Below are 20,410 nucleotides of genomic sequence, written 5' to 3'. Positions count from 1 at the left end.
AAGTCCTCAGGCAATACAAGATGCAAAAGTCCCAGCATTTTGCAATCAATTCTTACCAGCAATTCTCCCAGTGGGAAGTTGAAACCAAGAAATTATAAAAGTTGCTAAAGAAATTCCTGTCAATCAATAATTTTTTTTTTTTTTCTTTTTCTTTTGGGGGTGAAGACTGTTGCTGTGATTGTTAGAGAGAACAAAGACTAACGAAAATGTGTATGAATAGGAGGCTCAGTAAATTTAGATATATGTTTTTAGTCATCTAAAACAATGACCCCCTGCTCTGATTTCTGTGTGCTTCCATTAGATGGAGTATCATCCTTCCTTTCATCCATTTCCACATCATCTTCAGTTATAACAGGCAAATTTGTGCCTTCTGGCACCTGAGGTGGGCATGGATCCATAGAAGCTTCAACATTACAAGGTGATTCACTCTCTGCTTTTGCTGGATCCGAGTTTGTTAACTTGCTGCTTTCCTTTAGAGGTTCAGACTCTGTTTCAATGTCCATCATCTCAGTTTCTGCCATGGAAGCAGGGCCGTGGTCATCTTGCTGGGCAGATGGAGATGCGGTTATTGAAACATCGACCTCTGATTCAGCTTGTGATTGTTGACTTATATTCGTTATCGGCTCTTCCGAAGTGGGAGGCTTTGTCTGCCCAGGAGAGAGAATGCGGTTTACGTCTTCAGAAATGGTTTCCAATGGAAGGAGGTTCTTTGTCACGGATTGGTTTGCTGAGGATGTTGGAACTGATTCCTGGGTATTTTCCTCCACAACCTTGCACATCTGCCAGTAATATCGAACACACAATAAAGGATCTGTTGGCTACCAGGATCTCTTTCATGGTATGCATTAACTCAAGGATTTACCTCATTGTAGAGCCGAGGCAGTTCCACTCGTTCCGGGTCATCATCACAAACTGCAGCAGAAATTTCTTCCACAGCTGCACAGGCACAGTATTAGTCACCATCAAGCAGATCAAGACACCAACCAAGTCCCCAAGGGGTAGTTCAATCAGGTAGGGACCACGCCTCGTGAAGCGGAGATTACTAGTTTAAATCTCATCCCTCTCCTCTTGTGTAGACATGTAGACATGTCAAAAAAAGAGGGGGGGGGAGGGGGGGCACCAACCAATAGTAGAAACGAGACATCTTATGGTGATATGATGATAATTGATCAGTATATGCAACTCCTCGGTTACAATTGTTTTACTGTTGAATTTGGTATCCACCAATGAAGAAAAGAAAAAATTCCTGTGGCAATTCTCTAGTATATCTTCTATAAGAAAAACCCTTTCATGCATGACGAAAAAAAACTATAAATTATTCATATTATTGATAACTTCCGAATAACTTCAAAATTATACACTAAATTTCACAAACCTTCACACAGTTCTATGAAACACTTGCCAAACAAGGACAGCTCCTAATCAGAAAAGGCCATATTGAAACTAAGGCTCTGTTAAATCACCATACAAAGCCACTAGGTAATTAACTATCGAAGCATCCTCATCATCAGCTCTATAAAAAGACGAGAGACATTTTCAAAGGATAACTCCTCACACCTACATCCTTGGAAAAAGGGTAAGCAGCCCATCCCATCTAGAGACCAAAAACCAGGAGCTACCTTTGTGATTTCAATTTCTCTCCACTTACTCCTTAAGTTATGCAACAAAAAAAATTTAAAATAAATAAATCCATAAATCATCCTTAACTGAGTAGTTCAAAGTTCCGAATTAATATATGCCTTTGAGACTTGCCGAGACTACTAATTCTCCAACATGCACAAAATCAAGTTTTAGAGGAGAATCCACCAGAAGTTTCAGATTATCTAAAAATCTTTGCTCAGCAGATCAACATGATACATGAATTTCAAGTCTTGAAATCCATGGCAAGGCAACTACGGACCCAAGAAATAAAGTTAGACTAGAAAAGAGGACAAAAAGAAAAAGGAAGAAATAAGATGTATATAAACTTTTTTTCTAAATCAACTAGGCAGGCAATCATTCAATAGATAAACTCAACACTTACAAATTGTTTCTACTTGAGGCAACGGATCAACCACTTGGGTATCAACCTCCACGGAGCTAGGACTTGGCACATTTGCAACCTTAGGTTCATTTTCAGGCTCTTCCCTTGCAATCTCGTTTGACTTCATGTCACCCTGAGAACACCATCAAGGAAAACAAGAACTGAGTCCAGAAGCAAGACAACTGCCATTTCATCACAAGTGATGACTACACAAGTTATATACGTAAAATTACAGTAAAATCTGCCACATAGAATCATTCTTAGTCTTGCAATGATGACCATGTATTTAAAGCCCAATCTCCAAATGATCAAGGATATCAGAACCATAGGGTTACCAAAACCAGTGACTTATGGCCTGTTTGGGATTGCATTTGAGAAGCCTAAAAGTGTTTTTGACACTCAAAAAGTCCGTTTTACTCATTTGGTAAAAAAATTAAAAGCGCTTTTGAATGTCCAAGAAGCCTAAAAATGGCTAAAATGTACTTTTTTAAAAAATGAAGCTTTTGCCCAAAAGCTCTTTTTGACTTAAAAGCTCTATTTTTCAAACGCAATTCCAAACAGGCTCTTACAGATTCAAAATCATACAGTCCAGGCTACAAGAAATATTTCAGATTGTGGCACCACAATACAGTAAACCAGCTAAAGGAGATGTGTACAACATAACAAGGAATCAGGGAAAAAGTACTGCTTAAATAAGAAATGATGGATTTCAAATGATAACTTTGCAGATAGTGAATCAGCAGGTGGAGCTACCTACATGTCTCAGTAACTCCATTTAACTACAGAGCTTGCATGACGATCCTATACAGTGAGGTAAAATGACAGATAATTAACAGGTTCTCCTGCACCCAAAGGGAGAGGAGATATCTAGACAGATAATTAAACAAGGCTAACGGCCCTTCTTAGTTTGGTTGCTTTGGTTTGGTCCTACTTAGCAATTTCCTTCTGTGTCCCAACCCTGGATTGAAGCATAGTATCCTTGCTCACAACCATATGCAACGTCCTTTATTTTTATTTATTTATTTATTTTTATCTATTTTTTAATTGGTAAATTACACATGCACTCGGTGGAACTTGAACCCACCTTGCTACAAAGGCAGGAAGTACCATTTGAACTAAGCTCATTGGTAAATGGGCAACAATGTGTGACACCAGTCACCATAAGAAATATTGTGATTGAAGTCACTTGTACTGAGGTAATAATACTTTAGGCTATTTCCCTCGAGACTTCTACAAGATACCGAGAGTGAACCAATATGCAGGTGCCAGGAAATATAATTAAACTTACAAAGTATTCTTTCTGGTACTCTGCATTGAGCCCTTTTTCCAAGAGAAGCACCCTTTTCTTAATAAACTCAACCTGTCTTCTCTGCATATCTCTGAAGTGAAATAGTATGGAAGGGTCTTGATATACCCGTGCTTGGTTTGCAGCATCAGTAGTTCCCTGTGCAACATCGGTTGCTATATCATTCGCACCACCATTTTCCCTTAACTGGGTGACAGGTGCTTCTACATTAGCTGTATTTGTACCGTTTTGTGCTTGAGCAGCAGCTTGTCCTGGGACAGGTAGATTTATGATGGGGAGATTTAACTCTTGACAGATCACCTCCTGAATCCTCAGTTCTTTGTCATCAACAATAGCTTGCCATCTTCCATACCCATGCCTTTCATGGAAGCAATAAGGAATGGGTTAGTAAATAATAACTAACTAAACAAACATCTTTATGAGCTGAGCATTGTCAAATAGCAAAACTATTAATCTCACAATCAGCTAGTCAAAGCAGTTGCAGTATCAAACACCACATCCCGAACCACACAAACACACAGATAACACTACACACTCTTACACCCACATACACGTCTCTCATGTGCTTCCGTGTGAGTGCATGTGCATATGCATTTGTGTATTAAACGGAACCTTTGAACCAATGCCCAATCACATTTAATGTAAGCAGACCAGCCACAGCCCACTCATGTTTCATGGTCTGACGAAAGTAAATTGGTTTAAGATCATGCACAAACACATGAGACATGCAATACAGCTTTTTCCATCTAATACCTCCCTTTCTAGGCCAATCCTAGTTTGAATCATAATCAAGTTCACCATGCTTGAGCACACGTGGCTGCGAATCTACTTTCAGTAGCAAAAGTCAAGTAGAGTGCACATGAAAGAAGTCTGAAACATGGTTGAAATTTCAATGGTTCAATAACTCCCATAACTAGAAGCTTAAGGTACCTCAGGTACACAAAAAGTATTTAGCTAAAAGGAGAACAAAGAACAAGGAACTCATGAAAATTAAGCACTAAAGGGGATACAAATGCCGTTGTTCAAAGATAAAAATTAACGTCCTCTTCTGATCCTCAAAACTTGAAGCATTTTTTTTTCTAGGAAAAACTCATGCAATAGGATTTGAACTTATGATCTTATCCTCTACCCCTTGTTGGGATACAAATGCTGTCGTTCAAAGATAAAAAGGATAGAAGAAAAAAGATTATAAACTCATCCAATGTCCTCTCACAGTTCTTAAAACGTTAATCATTCTTTTCCCTCCAAATACTAGAAGCATTTTTCTTATAGGAAAAACAACTCATGCAATAGGATTTGAACTTATGATCTTATCCTCTACCCCTTTTTAAGTAGGAAGGAGTATACACAAACACATCAGAATATAAACCACATTTGTTTTTATATATGTAGATGTAATGCTTCTTATCATTCATTCATGGACATATTATGAATGAAGGACAAAAGCAGTCTAACATAAAAGTGAAAAAAGACTTGCAATTACTATGCTGACAAATGTTTTAACATATAAACTAATGTCAGACACATACTTCAGTACAGCACGCAGTAATAATAAATCATGGTCTTCCTTCCAAAATTTTCCACCCTTCAACCCTGGGTAGCGTGATACAATGTCTTCTGTGAAAAGTGGAGAGCCTGGATTTTCTGGTGAAAACTTCACCTACCATTACACCCAAAAGGAGGGAAAATGAAAAATTAATTTAGCCTCAATAATTATAGAGAATTGAAAGATAAGCTTTATGAATAGCAATGTATATTTTATATATTAAAAAAATAAATAAATAAATAAAAAATAAAGTAAAAAAATAAAAAAAAAAATTGATTGTCTCCCAAGTCCCAACATGAGGTAGGATCTTCCTTTAATTTGATAGATGCTCTAGAGTCATACAGACTCACAGCATTCACATCTTCACTAAATCTAGATCTAGTTAATATTTGGATTACATCATCCACAATCTACCCTCCCACATGAATCGATCCAGGATAACAATATGGTCACTTTTTGGGTTCCTCTTATCATCAATTGAACAATTTCCTCATTTCTGCTTTCCAATTCCTAATAAAATTACATTTGGTCCTTTCCATCTTCGTTCCTGCCCAGGTTAAAATCTATGGATCCAAAGTCTTCTTATAACTTCTAACTTAGAATTCTGGCCAACTTCATCAGACTGTAATAGTCAAAATATGGATCACCCTGAATACACATACACACCCAAACCCCCCCCCCCCAACCCCGCCCCCACCCCCACCCCCCCCACTGAGATCCATAAGATAGACCTATCCAAGTTAAAGTTCAATTGTTACTTCTCCAAACCCTATTCTCTCACACGTATGGATGAGGTGCCACCAGAACCCACCAATCTCTAGGCTCGCAAATGACTTTGTCAAGAGTTGTTGTACCTTAAATAATCTAGATAAGTTAGAAAATAATTAAAATTTAATCAATCCTTCAACTTGCATAATGCAAATTTACGAATCCCAGGCCTATGCCTAGGAGATCCACGCACTCATTACATAATGACCACTTCAGAGATAAGACAAAACAGAGGGGAAAAATACATCCATCACTTGGTTGAGTCATACATGAAGGTCCCTAAAATGCTTACCCTAAGTTCGTCAAAACAACAAAATCAACAAATTAGGGATTTAAATTTATAAGGCAGGAAAAAATCTTAAATATATGACAATGGAAAGCAACTAAACTCATGGCAATGTTTTTTTATGTAACTTACTTTGTCCCTTATTAGAAGCAGAACTGCAATCCTAACAAGTACATCTTGTATTCTGAGTCCTTCTTTTGGAACACCATCTATAACCAAGACGATTAGGAACAAAAATTTTAGTCACAAAGCAGAGAAAGGAACGGACATAAAGGAAAAGAAAACAAGAAAGTAGCAGGTTTTTATCACCTGAAAAGTTAGGGGAGTCCGTCATATCTTCAGCAATGTGAGACAAGAAAAGAGTCCCATAACTGAATTAAAGAGAAAAAACTATATCAACATACCAAATCCACAGGATAGAAAATGGAAAGAGAACACAAACAACACACACACAATATATCATGCATCATGATTCCAATTAAATATAATTACTGTGTGCATGTATAGCAATACGCACAGGCGTGCAGGCACACACACATACACTTAGATCCAGAAAATACATGCATTCATATGAATACACACATACATACATGTACACATAGGCACAGACCACAGTTTGGGATAAATTTTGTGTTCAATTCAACAGAACTTTTTGGCAGTGTGATAAAATGTCAAAAAATAAATTTACAAGACAAACCGATCTGCATTTACATCATAGAAGTAAATTTTATATAAAAAGAAATAAGACATTTCTTTTAGCTTCAAATGATTGCTTTACATCATGCAGCAAGAAAAATGTTAGGAAGTGTTGTAGAAAAATTGCAGGCTCAGTAGACAATCTCCTCATTTAGTTTACTGCATATGAAATGTAATACACAGTATTTTGCAATGTGTCAATTTGATACAATTGCAATTTGGGTAAAATGGAAAGAACACAATCTATCTAGCCTTTGTCAATTTGTTATGCCGTACTAAATTGTAGGATTGCAATTGGTTATGCTGTACTATATTGTAAGATTTAACAATATAGTACAGCAAAACAAATTGAAACACTTAACACATCAAATGCCCCTTATTGATTTAATCCAAAAACATTTTGCATAACTAAAAAAAAGTAATCAAATTCAGAGTCAAACAAAACCAAAAAAAAAATATTGCAAAATGAGATAATCATTTTAATAAATGCTATGAAAAATAAGAGCGTACATTAAAAATCATAAAGCACATGTGCACAGAGATCATCGAACCCAGAAGAGAAAAAACATAAAATGTTTTCACTTATTGACAAATAAAATGACGAAGACTATGGCATCATCAAGGTTCAATGACATTTATAATGGTACGATTACAAAAGATTCCAATATGAAGCAGAGGCTAAAGAGAATACTCTTTTATTTCTTCATAGGTCTTCTGCTTCATGCGAGATGTAAACTCCTTCCAGTCAAAATCCCCAACCCCGAACCTGCAAATAATTCAAGATAAGACTAGCTGCTAACATAGGCAAAACTAAAAGAGAAAGAACTTCTATATAGTGTCCACTGAAATTTCAGTTCCTTTCAACAACATATCCCATTCATTCCACAAATTAAAATGCCTAATACATGCATGCATGTGTCTCTGCACACGCAGGCACACACACACGCACATACTCACACGAAGAGAAAGAGAGTGGAAGATAAATCTAACAAGCATAGGTTACTGAACCAAAGATTACAAATGACAGAGAAAACCTCATCAAAATTTGCACAAACGCTGCCCTCTGATTTTGATTGAAACCCAGTACCCTAAATGATCTCCCTTCGCCTTCCATCAATGGAAGTGGCTCAGAACCATCCACTGCAAGAGAATTCATAGGAAAGAGGCACTATAATCAACTCGTGCTGACCAATTTATTCTAATTAATTTATTGAACAATATGACAAAGAAAATATACCACGAGCTTTCTTTTTATAAGGCTTTCTCACAGGCGGAGCTCCAGTTATAGTGGTTTCACTATCAGTCAGCTCAGCTTCGTAGTTATCATCCTCGCCGTCAGAGCTTACATCTTCCAAACCAGCTAGGTCATCTTCTTCAACAGATACCATCTGAACAAAATTCCGATTACACATGTTAATCCCACTTTCATGGAGAATGAGTCTTAGAAGTGTTTTTATTATTATTATTATTATTATTATTATTATTATTGGTAAAAGTTGCTAAATATGTTAGTAGCAAGTTTCAAACTATAGATATGTAGAGCCTTCCCACTAGGCCTAATTGATGTTCTACAGAGACTTAAAAAGTGTTTTATATCTAACTAGGAGGTTAATAAATATTAATCAATCCATTTAAACCTAAAGAATATGCCTGACTGCAAATTGGAACTTTATAGTACGCAAATGTAAAACAACAAAGATGAAAACATTCTCCCATAAGAAAACATAATCATCTACTGATCATTTGACATCTTCAACGAACAAAAGCGTTTCAGGAATATGTGTCAGTGTGTATGCAAATACAGCATTGTAGCATTCCAAGACAACTTATATCATTGACAATGAGGGCCAAAGTAATTTTAATCAATGCCATAAAAACTAAAATGCAATACCTGCTTCCGGCTTCTCTTGCCTTTTCCCAAAGCATTGAACTCTTCAACTTTATGCACTTCATAGCTGTCTCTTAACAACTCTTCCCAGTAATTTAATTTTTCTGTATTGTTCGCGGTAGGTTTATTCTCCACTGCAGACTTCTGTGCTTCCTCCGCCGCAACAGCCTCTGCTTCCTCAATATATTCAAAATTTGCCACCTACAGAATATAACATTTACAAAATTTACTAGAAAACCATAAAGCAAGAAAGAAGCAGAGAATATGACAATGAAAAAATCCTATGCTGTTAGACAAAGCCCTTTCACAAAAAATCACATGATGATTACAGATTCTTTATATATATAAGTAATTGAGATATCATAAAAAGCGTTTGGAGCTCCCAAGTACACAGAAAGTATATATAAAAAAACACCTAATTAGAAAGAGAAAAGAGAACAAGGAAGTCATGATAGCTAATCACCAAAGAAGTCCGGAGAGACAGTCGATCATCTTCTTCTCCACTGTGAGCTCGCAAGTGCTCTTTGGCATTCGATTTTTATTCGGTTTGGCTTGCATTGGGTCATGCCTTGCAGGGTAAGAGACTTGTTCGATAGTTGGTGGTCGGGAGGACGATCCCGTAGCGCGGTTGTGTGGAAGATGATCCCCCTGTGTCTTATGTGGTGTATTTGGAATGAAAGAAATGCTAGATGTTTTGATAATTCCACTAGGACTATAGAGGAATTAACCCATTTTTTCCTCTTTACTCTTTACTCTTGGACGGCCGCTTGGCTAGCTCCTTTAGAGATTAGCTTTTCTGATTTTCTTTTTCATTTCTCTCCCTCTTAGGCGCTCTCTATTTATACCTCCCGTGTAAGTGGGTTGCGCCCCTTTGCGCTTTTGCTATATATTACATTTACTTATCAAAAAAAAATGATAGCTAATCACCAAAGGAGAAACAAAATTTGTTGTCTATAGATACAAAGTATAGAAAAATAAAGACTTAGGCTCCTCCAAAGTCTTCTCACGGTCCTCAAATTTGGTATGGCTAGAGAAATTCCCCCAGCCTCTCATAATATTCTTCTATAAACCCACCCCATGCGTCCCAAGAGGCTCATCAAACACCACCCACCCCATGAACTGCCAAATTTAGAGTCAATCACCACTCTCCACCAAGCTTCTCTCTCATGCGCATAGCGCCATAGCCATTTCCCTAAGAGAGCTCAATTGAACAACAAGTTATGGATCCCCAGCTCTCCTTCAGAGATTGAAGAAGAAACCTTGGACCAGTTTACTAGGTGATATTTGAACTCATCAACTAGCCCATATATGACAACAATTCTACTAGTGGAAATTTGATTATGCTTCAAAAGATGAGAGTAGGCAGTCCACATGTACAAGTCCAAATCTGGCATAGAGTAACCACAACTGGCATAGAGTAACCACAACTCCATACCAAGAGATTGGAAAAGTCACGCTTCATCTTATTTCATTTTTTGTCGTCAGAAGTGTTCATGTAACTTTTTCAAGTGTCATGAACTAAAGGTGCAATTATGCAAATGCCCAAAATGAATACCAATCCAAGGAAAATAAGAAAGCCCAAAAGGACTAGGGGCATTTTCAGTCCAGCTATTACTATTGGAGCAGGTATGGATGAGCTACCAGCATTCTACATGTTTCAGTGGGCAACCCCAATATATAAAACATGGCAAAACAGTACCATGGCTGGGTGCCCTATTGTATACTGGGGGGGGGGGGGGTTAGTATGCGGTTCCATATGACTAAATCGCATGGAAGGAAATTACTAAGGCAGAGAATATGAATTTATAAGCACACAATCACTCAAAGTATTACTCTAAAATTACTGTCTCTATCCCCCAACCATTATACGGTAAATCATGAAAATCCAAATTTTGGTACTCTAAGCTATCAGGAAAGAGCAATTGGCTGATGTATTTTGTGCACCCCTGCGCTACAACAAATTATACCTCTTGCCAAAAGACATAATATTTCTGAGAAGAGAAAATATGAAGTAGTCAACTTGTCAAAAAATAACTGGTCGTTTTTATAATATTGTCCTTCACTTCTAGAAATATAGAAGGAATACTAAGGTCGCAAATTCTAAAGTGTGTTACATTTGAACTTTAAAACTATTAAGGATTTTCAATATCTTTTAAGAGAAATGCTATATACTACACCCCTATCACATTAGGCTGATGTGGTAGTGTCTATCGGTCTTTGGATCAACCCTTGTTAGGAAAAAAAAAAAAAAAAAGAATCAAAGGGGCTGATGGGCACTGCTACATCAATCCAGTGGGATAGAGTGTACTATATAGCAATTCTCATCTTTTGAATCTAGTAAGTATATGATTAGTAAGATTTATACATTTTAGTAATTTTAGGTCTATAAGGAGGGCAACTCAGGGATGTAACGCACAAAGGAGGTAAAGGAGGACTGAGACTACTATGAACAATGAGTTATATCTTACATAAAGCGTTGTTACTTTATTTTACACTTATGTTGGATGGTTTATGTGTACCGGAGATTGTTCTATTAAAATCCGATATGGGGAGGCCACTTCCAAGCGGGTCCTGATAGGTAATCCCTAATATTTTTGTCAAGTTATGCTACATCAGTAAGTCACAATATACATTTAGCTTGGTTAAAAGAAACAAAGGTACTAGGGTTGTGCCAATCTACGCGTTTAATGAATTTCAATTACTTATTAAAAAAAAAAAAGACAAAAAACAAAACAAAAGAGCTAAAGCATTCCATAAAAACAGTTTAAGTTAAACATGATATAACATACATAACTATAGAGGCAAAGAAACAATAGAAGAACCAAAAGGAAATCAAAATTCTTCAAGAACTATAGCTCATGCAAAACGATTTGATAGAGAAATAGGAGACCATCCAATTTAGGCACTATGTTACCAGTCAACTGAAATGCAACTTTAACTACTAGTCATAAATGATAATGCTCTTGTACAAGTTGGTTTAGCAATTTTCTCTTATCAAGAAAATGTGGACTAAATTTGTTTGATGAGACCACAAGGAACAGATGTGAACTAAAATATAGAAAGATGTTCCCAAATTATGAGAGAATAGTTAAAGAGGTCCCAATAAAGATTATGCTCAGAATAACGAGAAGCTCTTTTAAGATGCATGTACTGACAAAAGCACATTCAAAGAGAACCTAGACAGATTTGGCACAGGGATGTCTTAATATTTGGGATTCCACAGGGCTCTGAAATAGGACAGCAGAAGCTACAACAATAAAATGCTCTGCGGTTCAGCTTTTTTAATTTCACCATAGAATCGCACAATTTCATCCAAAATAAGGTCTCATTTATGCATGACAGTAAAACAAGTATAACCTAATTCATGTCCACATTTGACATCTTGCTTGAGCACACTAGGCTGATTGACTTCCTCTAAAAGGCAAATGTCACCTTTCCTCGCCAAAAAAAACTCCCCAATTTTTTTTTTTATATAAAATTAATGAAAATTGGGTTACACCATCAGATAAATGAGTATAAACACGAGATCAAGTATGCTAATATATGGAAAATAAATAAAGTGCATCTTAAATCACTAGAAGCACATAAATAAAAATGCACAGAATAATATAAAAAAAATAAAACCTTAAAGGCCTTTAAAAACCCATCTTCCTCGTCATCATCCACTGTAGCCTCTTCGTCTCGAACTTGTTCACGATCAAGTAATCTATTAAAAGAAAAAAAAAATGCAACAAACAAAAATTTGGAGCTCAAATAGTTAACCACTATCAATTGAGTCAAAAACAGTTAAAAAGAGATTACCTATCTATTGCAGCATCATCATAATGAATTTGGCGGGATTTTCCTGCTTCATCATTCTCATCCGCAAATAACTCCTTTGAGCCATACCTTATGATGTCATCTAACTCTTCCTAAAGCACAATTAAAATCAATTAGAATTTTCATCAATTTTTCTATGCAAATACATTTAATTAGATAGTCTATTCCTCGAAGTGCACATAATCTCTGTCCTACATTTGACTTCTATCAGAAAGAGTTATGAAAACTTTAAAGGGGTGTGTGTCTTCGTATACTTCCTGTGTACTAGGGTTGCGCCCCTCTGCGCTTTTTGATGAATATTTATTTATCAAAAAAGAGTGATGAAAAATGAGGTACTTCAAGCATGCATAGCACACCGTTAAAGAAAATTTTAACGGATGGGTTTGTTGATGTTTATTATACTTTTGTATCAATTCTCACATGTTTCACCTTCTTAAAGCTCACAGACATATATTTTCTAGTCATGTAACATACTACTCACCCCTGAAAAAAGTCAATCTAACTAGATGGGAGTTTGTTCTTAGAAACCTTTATCATGATTTTGTTTGTAAGCAGATCAATTATTACATTCTCCTTTCTTAGCTGCCGGTCCAAAGGCTGGGCTGTATATGAGAACAAATACAGGTCACCAATACAAAGAACTAGAAATACTACCCGCAGGCCAGCATCATTACTTGAAGGTGGAATAAGCTGGGAGAGTGAAGAGTATACTAAAATTTTGTGACCAATACACTAACATAATGAGATTGTGATATTACTAGTCTTTCCTTGACTCTTTAATTGAAGGTGCCACTTAGCATTTTAAGGAAAAGCACTGCCCTCTTCACATAAGAAGCAAATATCTTATGATTGCCACCATCACCTAGAGGTAGCAACAGATAGGTTTGGCCAGGTTCCCATCCCAGTTCCCACAGGAATGGAATTGTGTGTTCATACATCCAGCCCCAACCACAGCTGCAATTTTAGAAGTAGCATGGAAATTTAACCCAAGCATGATGGCTTCGTTTGGCAAGGGAAGGTCCAGCACTGTAGCTGGAACGGTACTGTTCCAGCTACAGTGCTGTCTGACACTTCCCTTGACCTTTTGATTATTTTTTTTTTTTTTTTAAAAAAAAAAAAACAAAGCATTAAAATGGGTTCAAAATCGCTGCACGTAATTAATTTTTTTTTTTTTTTTTTTTAAGCCAAATAAAAAAAAAATTAAAAAAAAAAAAAAAAAAAAAAAAAAAAAAAGAAAAGAAAGGGAGGAGAACGAGGGGTGGCTCCAGCCACCCCTTGGCCAAAATGGGGTGGCCGGACCACCCCATTTTTGGCCAAGGGGGTGGCTGGAGCCACCCCCAGGCCGATATGGGGGTGGTTCGACCACCCTCATGGCCAAGGGGGTGGTCCGGCCACCCCCTTGGCCAAAAAAAAAAAAAAAAAAAAAAGGGAAGGGGTGTATTTGGGGGTGGCCGGACCACCCCCAAGGGGCTGGGGTGGTTTCGGCCACCCCACACCGCCGTATGGGGTGGTCCGAAACTACCCCAGCCCTTTGGGGGTGGTCCGGCCACCCCCAAATACACCCCTTCCTTTTTTTTTTTTTTTTTTTTTTTTGGGCCAAGGGGGTGGTCCGGCCACCCCCTTGGCCATGGGGGTGGTCGAACCACCCCCAGATCGGCCTGGGGGTGGCTCCAGCCACCCCCTTGGCCAAAAATGGGGTGGTCCGGCCACCCCATTTTGGCCAAGGGGTGGCTGGAGCCACCCCTCGTTCTCCTCCCTTTCTTTTCTTTTTTTTTTTTTTTTTTTTTTTTTTTATTTGGCTTAAAAAAAAAAAAAAATTAATTAATTACGTGCAGCGATTTTGAACCCATTTTAATGCTTTGTTTTTTTAAAAAATAAAAAATAAAAAAAAATAATCAAAAGGTCAAGGGAAGTGTCAGACAGCACTGTAGCTGGAACAGTACCGTTCCAGCTACAGTGCTGGACCTTCCCTTGCCAAACGAAGCCGATATTCTCCAATACAGTTTTCAATCTATTTGCCAAGACCTTTGCAGTAAGTTTGTACATGCCACTCACTAGACTAATGGAAGAAAGTCTTTCACCTCGACAGCCACCCACTTTCTTAGGGATAAGAGCAAGGAACGTAGCATTTAGACTTCCTAATATCCTTTCTGACAACATTCCAACAAAATTAAAAGTAAGGCATAGGAAAACCATATGGGCCCGAAGCCTTATCCCCTATTCATGTCTTTCACTGCCTCAAAGACCTCCCTTTCCTCAAAAGCTCGCTCCACCCAAATTGCCTCCCTCCTCACTAATAGATTGAAATGGGAGACCATCCACATCCAAAGGAGAAATCAACTCTCGATTTTTGTTTCCAACTCCCTCCTTCCATTAAAGTAGTCCTCTCCAATTCACTAAAAACCTCACCCTTCCTCAACTTCTCGACATTAGATAAGGTTCTTTCTTCCGCAATAACATCTTCTTAAACCACCACTTGTTCCAAAAGTTTAAGCTGATAGAAAAAAATAAATTTAATCATTTAATCTCCCCCTTGCGTGTCGGCTTAAAACCCCTTTTTAATAGGTAAAACCCAACAAGTGGAATATTTAATTTAAATGGGAGTGAATTGACGAAGTCAAAATTCGAACCCATGACCTTTCACTTTGATACCAAGTAAAAAATAGAGGAAGATTCTCTTATTCGAATGAATTAATCCATATGGTTACATAGGCTTAAATAGAAAAGACCTAGAAACTAATATGGAAAGTAATAATGAAATATTACATTGAAATCAAATCACATAAAATCATAATAATATTGGGCTTAAATCCAGGGGAATCAAATCCACGGTTTTCATCTTCAACAAAGACCTTGGAATTCATCAAAGAAAAAGCTTTCTTCTTCTCAGCATTGCCAAAAACCTCCTCATTCCATTTTTGTTTCCGAAGCTTTTAGTTTACACGCCGGGATAAAACTAGGAGAGCCTTGAAAACTATAATACATCTACCATTGTTCCACATTTTCCTCAAAGCCCTCTGATTTTAACCACATATTCTCGAATTGAAATATTGTCTACCCCTATGAACATCTACACAATTAAGCAATGTTGAAAAGTAATTCGATAAAAATCTAGGGAGCTTCATCTAAGAAACGTCTAGACCACGACAGACAATCTCATTACTATACCACGTGAAATTTCTACCTACAAGAGGTATATCCATAATACCCTGATAAAAAGTAATTTAGAAAAGTCCAACATAGCTGGTTAAGAGCGGGAATCGCTCAATCTCTCACTCGAACAGCGGATGATATTGAAATCACCCCCAATATGCCATGGTAAATTCTATCGTAGCAACCCATCCAGTTCACTTCGTAGCAATCTTCGATCGTAGTCGACATTCGGATCATAAACACCCGTAAAAGCCCAAATGAAATTATCAGCGATGTTCCTATAAAAGCATGCAATAGTAAATATCCTCACACAATCAATTTTTTCCAACACCCTTCTATCCCACATTAACATGATCCCTCTAGAAGCTCCTCTTGAACCCAAATACCACCAACCTACATGTTGACAACCCCAAAAACTACGTGCAACAACCCTAGACAAATGCTCCAGCTTGGTTTCTTGTAAACATACAATGTCAACTTTCCATTCCCTGAGTAAATTCTTGACCTTCAATTGTTTGTCCCTCTCATTCAACCCACTAACATTCCAAGACAAAATTTTAGGCTTCATAAAAAACAGGAAGAACCACTCATCTTACCTCTGCCTCTGCTAGAATAGCCTCCCTTCAAGTCGTAATTGATAGAACAGGAAAATATTTTTTTAATTCACGATTCCCTCTATTCATTGACTTAGAAAGAGAATTAGGGGATCTAACCAAATCGTTTTGGTTGTGGCTTGCTTCTTCAGACCCCTCATAGGAAAACCCACAAACTGCTGAAAACCCTTGACTTTCTGCAACACCCATTCTGAGATTCTGGCGTGGAAGAACCTGGCCCTTCATTCACAGCAGTAGACGAAAATTCAACAGCTCACAACTACTTGGCTCCTCCCCCAGTTCCGAATGTGAAGGAACCTCACCTCGCCTTCAAAGCAACTAGTTTGATCATCTTGCAAACCAGAGATGAGACTGATCATAGCAGTTAATAATAGACTGATTTGGTACAGCAGGTGCGATGCCTTGGGTTTTCCTTGCATCCACTTACCTCAACTTGCTTTGACCCCACTAAATCCTGCTCTCTCTCTCTCTCTCTCTCTCCCCCACCCCCCCACCCCCCCTCTCTCTTCATACTTCTCAAGAGAAGAAGAAAGACCTGATAGTTAAACCCATAACCATGATTCTTCTCCCACCCCCAAGGTCAAGCGCCCACTCCAACACGAGAAACGCTAGGCAAGTTATTGACACAGAATTTAACTAAACCAGCAACCGTTTTCAAAGACCCAACCAAACCCAACCGCAAATCTGAAAAAAAAAAAAAAAAAAAAAAAATAGTCTTGATACCGATGAGTTTTGTGCTCAAATTAGGGACGCCTACAAGCAACACTGGCGCCTGGGTGTCAAAAGACAACCCCCTTGAAAGGAACCACCAATCAAAGAGCTCTTTGTATCATCACCCCTCAAGACCCTATGACTCCATCTTTGATCTTCTCCACAGTGAGCATCAAAGGCAACAGGATTATGTGACAGTGCTATCCGAGTACCAGTGAGCTTAGCCAGTGGAGTACTCGAACTTGAACCCGCACCTAGCTATCGAGGAGGTTCCCGCATCCACTTTCAATTTCCACTTAAAAGTGGGTTTGGATCTGGGCCATAAAAGCCTAAAGGGCCATTACTTCTAGCATGCACAACATCCGTTTGGGGCGATACTAGTGGGCTCAGAAGAGGCCCTCCCTGCATGAGTGGGTTGACCTCATAAAAGTCCTCAACTAAAAATTAAAAGCCTCCCATAATGTTTCTAAGAGTACATGTGGTATGGGAAAAACAAACGACACAAGACAATATACATACACGTGGTATGGGAAAATCTCTAGAATTAAAAAACTAAAAGGAAGAAGAAAAAGGAAAGAATCCAACAAAGAAATAACCAATGAAATTGTTATCTTTGATTCCTTTTATAAACAAATAAGTTAAACAAATAAGTTAAACAAAAAACAAAATAAAAGAATTTATGAGTAAAAAACAGTTTCTGTAAGAGTTGAAAACAAAGCAAGGATCTAACTCATAATATCAGCAAAACATTATAATACAATGCTGGCCAGTACATACAAGGACAGGACCGAAGTAGATGAGAAGTGAATAAGGTATACATAAGATTGTCTGATGATAATGGTTATATGTGTGATGCAGCTACTCAATTTGTTTACTTCCCAGTACGTTCAACCAACATTCAGCAATTTAGATTATTCCAGTCTGCCACCAGACTAACAAAACCATTAGTTTCTAAAAGAATATTGTTTACCTGGTTAATGTTTTGAGCCTTTAGCCGCCCAACAACAAGATGCTCTAACACCATTTTCTTCTTAGTCATTTGCATCATCCTTTCTTCAATGGTTCCTCGTGTTATGAGCCTAAAAATCATCACCTGCAGCACCAAAGGCCCTCTCCAGTTTTAAAGCAACCAAAAGTGCTGGCAGCAATAACAATTTGCATATTAAGATGAAGAACAAACTTTAACCTTGTTAGTTTGCCCAAGTCGATGAGCTCTAGCCATAGCTTGTAGATCAGCATGGGGATTCCAGTCACTGCAGGACAAGATGTTTAGTGAATGATAAAAGACTAGCTAAAAATAAAAATTTATACCTCACACATTAGAACATATAACACATCTTTTTCCTTTGAAAAAAATAAAAATGCGAAGCTAAAAGCCTAAATTCATTTTATCAGTACCAAGATTAATGAACTTAAAGAAAAAAGAGTCACTAAGGGTCACCAGCATCATTTAATGCACTAAAGTGACAATGCCTTATTCTGCTGCTGTCATAAAGTCAGAGGGAAAGCTACCTCCATCTCCTATCAACATTGTGAAAAAAGAAGCAATCTAAACTATTAAAATCTAAATAATGCATGTATGCAGGCCATAGCATTAGACAGATCCAATGTCATGACATGATAAAACCAACCCACTTCCATGTCACTGCTACCTACCATGCCAACCTAGAAGGGACTCTGATACTGTCTGGCAAAAACCAATATAAAATTAAGCAAGAAGAGGACCAGACAGTAGAGCTCTAGCTATTGACATTTCTATACAGGATGATCTACACATCACTATCCTTTTGCACAAGTAGTTACAGTTAATGAAAAAGTGCCCCTAGTAATAAGGAGGTCAAATATTGAAACCTTCTGTAGTGATGCAGAGTGCAGACCATGCAAAATTCACTACCTTATGGCACACCTCTTCCCAAGGAACTCTTCACATCTAGGAGCATTCAGAGCAATTTTTTCTTTTTTGATAAGTAATGTTGCATATATCAAAAAGCACAAAGGGGCGTGAAGAACAAGAAAATGAGAAAAACTAATCACTGATGGAGCAAGCCAAGCAGCTGTCTAAGTGAAAAGAGTAAAGAAGAAAAAGGTCATGAGTTTCTCCAAGGATCTCCAAAAGTCCTCAAAACATCTAGCATTTCTTTCCAACCATAAACACCACATGAGGCAGAGAGGAACCATTTTCCACACCACAGTACTCCGGGAACGACCTCCCGTCCACCACCAAGCAACCAAATCTGCCACACTACTAGGCATGACCCATGACAGCCCAAAACGACTGAAAATAACATACCATAGTGTACAGGCAGTCTCACAATGAAGAAGAAGGTGATAGACAATCTCCCCATCCAATTTGCACAAGCAACATCTATTAATCACAATGAGATATCTCTTTCTAAGATTGGCAATGGTAAGAATCTTCCCTAGCACTGCCGTCCAAACGAAGAAAGCTACTATTGAAGGAGCCTTTGTACGCCAAATACTCTTCCAAGGGAAACGGCTAACCTCTTTAAAGGCAAGGATATTATAAAATGATCTAACCTCGAATTTCCCTTTGCACAAAGGAGCCCACCAAATCTTGTCCTCCCCTTCCCTTCTCATTCTATGGAAATACAACAAAGTATAGAAAGAGGCTAACACTTCCACTTCCCAATCGTGGACCAATTGACCGAAACTAGCATTCCACTAAAGGGATCCACTCAAAACATCTAGCATTTCTTTCCAACCATAAACACCACATGAGGCAGAGAGGAACCACTTTCCACACCATAGCACTCCGGGAACGACCTCCCGTCCACCACCAAGCAACCAAATCTGCCACACTACTAGGCATGACCCATGACAACCCAAAACGACTGAAAATAGCATACCATAGTGTACAGGCAGTCTCACAATGAAGAAGAAGGTGATAGACAGTCTCCCCATCCAATTTGCACAAGCAACATCTATTAATCACAATGAGATATCTCTTTCTAAAATTGGCAATGGTAAGAATCTTCTCTAGCACCACTGTCCAAACGAAGAAAGCTACTCTTGAAGGAGCCTTTGTACGCCAAATACTCTTCCAAGGGAAACGGCTAGCTTCTTTAAAGGCAAGGATATTATAAAATGATCTAACCTCGAATTTCCCTTTGCACAAAGGAGCCCACCAAATCTTGTCCTCCCCTTCCCTTCTCATTCTATGGGAATACAACAAAGTATAGAAAGAGGCTAACACTTCCACTTCCCAATCGTGGACCAATTGACCGAAACTAGCATTCCACTAAAGGAATCCACTCAAAACATCTAGCATTTCTTTCCAACCATAAACACCACATGAGGCAGAGAGGAACCATTTTCCACACCACAGCACTCCGGGAACGACCTCCCGTCCACCACCAAGCAACCAAATTTGCCACACTACTAGGCATGACCCATGACAGCCCAAAACGACTGAAAATAGCATACCATAGTGTACAAGCAGTCTCACAATGAAGAAGAAGGTGATAGACAGTCTCCCCATCCAATTTGCACAAGCAACATCTATTAATCACAATGAGATATCTCTTTCTAAGATTGGCAATGGTAAGAATCTTCCCTAGCACTGCCGTCCAAACGAAGAAA

At 38.1% G+C, this 20,410-nt stretch overlaps 1 protein-coding gene across 2 annotated transcripts in view; it reads right to left on the bottom strand.

Annotated features, from left to right (window-relative positions):
- The window catches only part of PKL (chromatin remodeling factor CHD3 (PICKLE)), a 38,744-nt gene that overhangs the window by 86 nt on the left and 18,248 nt on the right, over positions 1–20,410 (bottom strand). For both annotated transcript variants that reach the window (XM_059605659.2, XM_059605658.2), the window contains 15 exons: positions 17,997–18,063; positions 17,781–17,903; positions 12,315–12,424; positions 12,138–12,219; positions 8,517–8,714; positions 7,863–8,013; positions 7,660–7,765; positions 7,317–7,391; positions 6,239–6,300; positions 6,062–6,138; positions 4,859–4,989; positions 3,312–3,687; positions 2,024–2,156; positions 863–936; positions 1–779 (listed from right to left, as the gene is read on the bottom strand). The exon at positions 1–779 is cut by the window's left edge and continues 86 nt beyond it. In XM_059605659.2, the coding sequence (XP_059461642.2) occupies positions 249–779; positions 863–936; positions 2,024–2,156; positions 3,312–3,687; positions 4,859–4,989; positions 6,062–6,138; positions 6,239–6,300; positions 7,317–7,391; positions 7,660–7,765; positions 7,863–8,013; positions 8,517–8,714; positions 12,138–12,219; positions 12,315–12,424; positions 17,781–17,903; positions 17,997–18,063 (2,296 nt within the window). In that variant the 3' untranslated portion in view covers positions 1–248. The remainder of the gene's footprint in view (positions 780–862; positions 937–2,023; positions 2,157–3,311; positions 3,688–4,858; positions 4,990–6,061; positions 6,139–6,238; positions 6,301–7,316; positions 7,392–7,659; positions 7,766–7,862; positions 8,014–8,516; positions 8,715–12,137; positions 12,220–12,314; positions 12,425–17,780; positions 17,904–17,996; positions 18,064–20,410) is intronic.

The sequence above is a fragment of the Corylus avellana genome, chromosome 9, assembly GCF_965113065.1.
Source record: "Corylus avellana chromosome 9, dhCorAvel1.hap1.2, whole genome shotgun sequence".
In the NCBI taxonomy this organism is placed as follows: domain Eukaryota; kingdom Viridiplantae; phylum Streptophyta; class Magnoliopsida; order Fagales; family Betulaceae; genus Corylus; species Corylus avellana.
Note: the sequence above shows the minus strand (reverse complement) of the source record. Positions and strands in the feature narration are given on the sequence as shown.